Here is a 4,026-nt window from a genome sequence, read left to right as displayed (position 1 = left end):
TGAGTAATTTCACTAAAAAATTAAGAATAATATGTATTTTGTTTCTATAGTCAAAATTTTAGGGTCTGTTTGGCAACCGAAAAAAATTTAACTCAACTCGCAAACGGACAAAAAATGGGGGTCAAACGGTAATATGGAGGGACCCACTGCCAGAAGCCTTCATCTTCTCTGTCCTCTGTTGCCCTAATTTTTTTTTGTTTCACAGACAGAACGGTCAGCCGAGTTCCATCTAACCTCTGTGTCGTCGATCTTGCTAACCGAGATTTGAAATCGGACTTCGACGGTGGTGAAGCTGTTGAATCTGCCCCGATTTCAACTCCATTTTAGGGGCGTCGCCGCGTAGAAGACATCGACATCGGCAGCGAAGCCTCCTAATCGACATTGCCGAGTCATAATCGGTCCAGAATTCACTGCAATCGGCCGCTCGAAGAAGGTAAGCGATGTCCGAATTTCGCAATTACAATAAGCAATAGATGATTTCACGGATATAACATCCCATCTTGCACATTTTTCCCTATGGGTCTTGATTGCGCAGAAGAATCGGTAGAAAGTACCTGCAAGAACAGGGCAAAGGCCCCCCTTTGTCAGGAATACGATTCCCCCAACTGAGCAACGTCTGCCACAGAAGGACAAAGATTCCCTTCTTTCGGTTTTTTCGAGGGTCCTTGCACTGCTAAAATTCACCAGCACACGAGGCTTTAAATCCCGGCGTCTCCTCTGGTGTCGAACGCATTCTGCATTTCAGGTAATTTCTACATTTCCTCTCGCCAGTTGAAGATGTTTGTTGCATAATTTTATGGCTTCCACTGCATTCTTTGGTCACTGAGAGCCAATATGTTGTTCTTGTTTTGCTGAAACCCCGTGTCAAGGTTGTTCTGTTGTTCCGTGTTCGGCGAATGTGCAGTTACAGTTTATCTTTCTGTTTGTTGAGTGCTATGCTTATCGCCTTATGTCGATTACTGATTCTGTGTCTAGCTCTTATACGAATGTGAAGCTGCTGTTCTTCTTTCTTCTATCTGTTTGCTGAGTGCTATTCTTATTTTGGGAGAAGATCAAACCAGTACGCGAAATTATTATCGGGGACATTACTCGTTATTGGAGTCAGCCGCGGTTAAGAAATATTATGTAGCCACAGTTTAGAAATATTATCGAATAACATTCAACAGGTCGAGCATGGCATTTGAACAAGATATAGTACATCCAAAGTTGAAAGGTAGAAGCCGGTTGGCTTCTCGGGTGCTAGCCGATAGCTGCTGTTCTTCTTTCTTCTTTCTGTGAAGTTGTTATTCTTCTTTCTTCTTTCTGTTTGTTGAGTGCTATTCTTACTATCCGATAGGTTCCGAGGACCCGGTTGGCCCATCTCGGGTGCTAGCATGCTCAATTATTAGAGAAAAATGGTAATGGGTCTCTCTTGGTTAATCATGTTTGGTCTCATCTTAATAGGGAGAAGTTCAATTGAAGCCTTTTCCTTGGCACTGCAATCCCATCCAGTCAAATCCCTAAAAGCCTTTCTCCCTAACTATCTACTAGTATTGTGATTGTCTTCCTATTTTAATGTAGTTTGTGGTCCATTTCCTAGCATGTTCTTTGAATATCTTTAGCATGTCCAATTATTCTAGGACAACTCACTCTGTAAGTTTCTCATGAAGTCATATGTCCTGTAGCTTACTATCTGAATGGTTTGAAGATCATTTAATTCTTTGTCAAAGTAATTAGTGTATGTCTTCATTCATAGGAAGTGTCATTTGAATCTTATGTTTGATAGCTGACCTTCTCTGCTTATGGAGATGTCCAATTTTACACAATTTGATTCTGGTCTGTTAATATTATTTTTTGCCTATTATGTGTGGAAGTTGTGGTCCAAAAGTTGCATCGATAATGGCTCCAAAGGGTGAGAATGTACTGGAATGGAGTGATGAGATGGAGTTGGCATTCATACATATCATGCTTGAAGTCTTCAAAGTGACCCAAACGACTTCCTGGAAGAGATCTCATTGGGAAGAGATGACTAAGGAAATAGAGAAGTAATTTCCTGAAGCACAACTTTGTTGGATGAAGGTAAGGGACAAGTGTGCTAGATTGAAAGGGACATACAGGCAATTCACTGAGCTAAGGAACCACACTGGAGTGGGATGGGATGCAGACACGAACACCATCAAGGCCAGTCCCGATGTCTGGGATATGTTTAGCAAGGTACACGCTTCAAATATGTTACTGTCTTCTGTGCTTGAAGCTGAGTTCATAATATGAGTTATGCAATGCTAACAATTCCTTTTATTTAAAATGCCTACTGGTTGTTCAATTTTCTAGATATTGGCATGTCCTTCACGGGATGTCGTTGGCTTTCTATAGTTCCTCACTATTTACTGTTACTGTTCTCGTAACATATACCGTATCTCAATGTGCAGAAGAACAGGGCATTCAAGGCATTCCGGACCAAAGGCTGCAAGCACTACAGCCTATTGAATGAGCTTTTCAGTTCTTCAACTGCTACCGGTGCTCTTCGCATCTCCTCCACCAATCCACCGACAACTTCATCTGAGGAACGACGGCTGCATGCGGCATTCATATCAGCGTCGAGGGGAAAGCAGAAACAGGCTGTCAACATCGTGGAGTGCTCCGACGAGAGTGACGACCCTGTCAATGTTGAAGATCCAATAATATCAGAGTCCCGACGTCGAGTGTCTAAAAGAGCTTCATCGGAAAAGTCCATAATGCATGAGTGCATGGAATTGTTTAGGGATAGCTTCAACAAGAATGGTCTCGAAACCCCATCGGCATCAAAGCGAAGCAAGTCCGTATCAAGCCCTGATAAGCCAGAGAAGGATAGCGTCAACGAAGCCATGTTAGAGTTGAAAAAATTGAAGGAGAAGGTCCCGCGTCGCTTTTATGTGAAAGCCGCCATGGCGCTGGCAGATAAGGAAATAAGGAAGGTTTTCATGTTCTTAGACGAGGACGAGCGAATTGAATGGCTGCAGAACCTTGCCGACTCCTGAATCGACGCGCAGAGTATATTGGTTTACGTTTAGTTGAACATGTTCCGCTAATTGCTTTTACTTTACTTTGTTATGACATTTCTTATCCCTAGAATGTTTGTTTCGGGTGTTTGGAATAATTTCATTTGAATATTTTTAATGCGTGCTTTGACTGTCTTGTGTGGTATGAAATGTGGTTTTTAAATGTTAACGTACAGTGTGCTATTCTTACAACAGTTATAGGCGTACAGTAGCAATTCTCAATATGCCAAGGAATAGCAATTCTGCACGGTATGCCGGGAACTCTGACGATGACGAGATCGTTGTTAGACAGCGGTGGTTCTTCTTATTGATGGTACAACTAATGGAGGCCGAACAAGTGGTTCAAAGGAACATCCCATGCAGAACTTCGACACTTCAGGGAAGACAATACACAATTGAAGTTTTGGGGAATGACGTTAGATGCTTCGAGTCGTTTAGAATGGAACCGTATGTGTTTAGAAATCTTTGCGACACACTTCGGCTGCGCTGTGGTATCACTGACAGTAGGAATGGTATCACCGTGGAAGAGATGGTAGGAATGTTCTTATTGGTTATTTCACATAGTTCACGCTATGCAATTGTGGAGGAAAGGTATCAACATTCAAAAGAAACGGTGTCACGATCAGTCATAAAAATTCTCCGAGGTATACTAGCCTTATCACCCGAGTATATTCGACCGAGGAACGTAGCTGTACAGCCGGAAATTGAAAGGGAACTACGTTGGTGTTTCTTTAGGGTATTTTCCTAATAATGCCAAGCTATGAATAATTTATATCGTAAAATTATGTAAGTTACATAATAATTTTGTATTGTCACGCAGGATTGCATCGGAGCAATTGATGGAACACATGTGGCTGCATGTATCCCCAGAGAGAATAGAGTACCATATCTTGATAGAAATGCTGAGATAACACAAAATATATTGGCCGCTTGTTCCCACGACATGATGTTCACATATGTCATGACAGGTTGGGAGGGTTCGGCACATGATTCAAGAATATTTTCCGAA

The 4,026-nt window shown here is 42.0% G+C and overlaps 1 protein-coding gene across 1 annotated transcript; it reads left to right on the top strand.

Moving 5' to 3' along the window:
* The first annotated feature begins 218 nt into the window (after nucleotides 1-218).
* LOC116197567 lies at nucleotides 219-3,076 on the top strand. Its single transcript, XM_031527742.1, has 4 exons — nucleotides 219-433; nucleotides 536-745; nucleotides 1,854-2,193; nucleotides 2,409-3,076. Exons 3-4 carry the CDS (start codon nucleotides 2,053-2,055, stop codon nucleotides 2,994-2,996), a joined length of 729 nt encoding a protein of 242 aa, XP_031383602.1. The 5' UTR covers nucleotides 219-433; nucleotides 536-745; nucleotides 1,854-2,052; the 3' UTR covers nucleotides 2,997-3,076.
* The last annotated feature ends 950 nt before the right edge of the window (nucleotides 3,077-4,026 follow it).

This window comes from Punica granatum, chromosome 2 (genome assembly GCF_007655135.1).
Source record: "Punica granatum isolate Tunisia-2019 chromosome 2, ASM765513v2, whole genome shotgun sequence".
Lineage (NCBI taxonomy): Eukaryota > Viridiplantae > Streptophyta > Magnoliopsida > Myrtales > Lythraceae > Punica > Punica granatum.
This window is presented reverse-complemented; position numbering and strand designations above follow the sequence as displayed.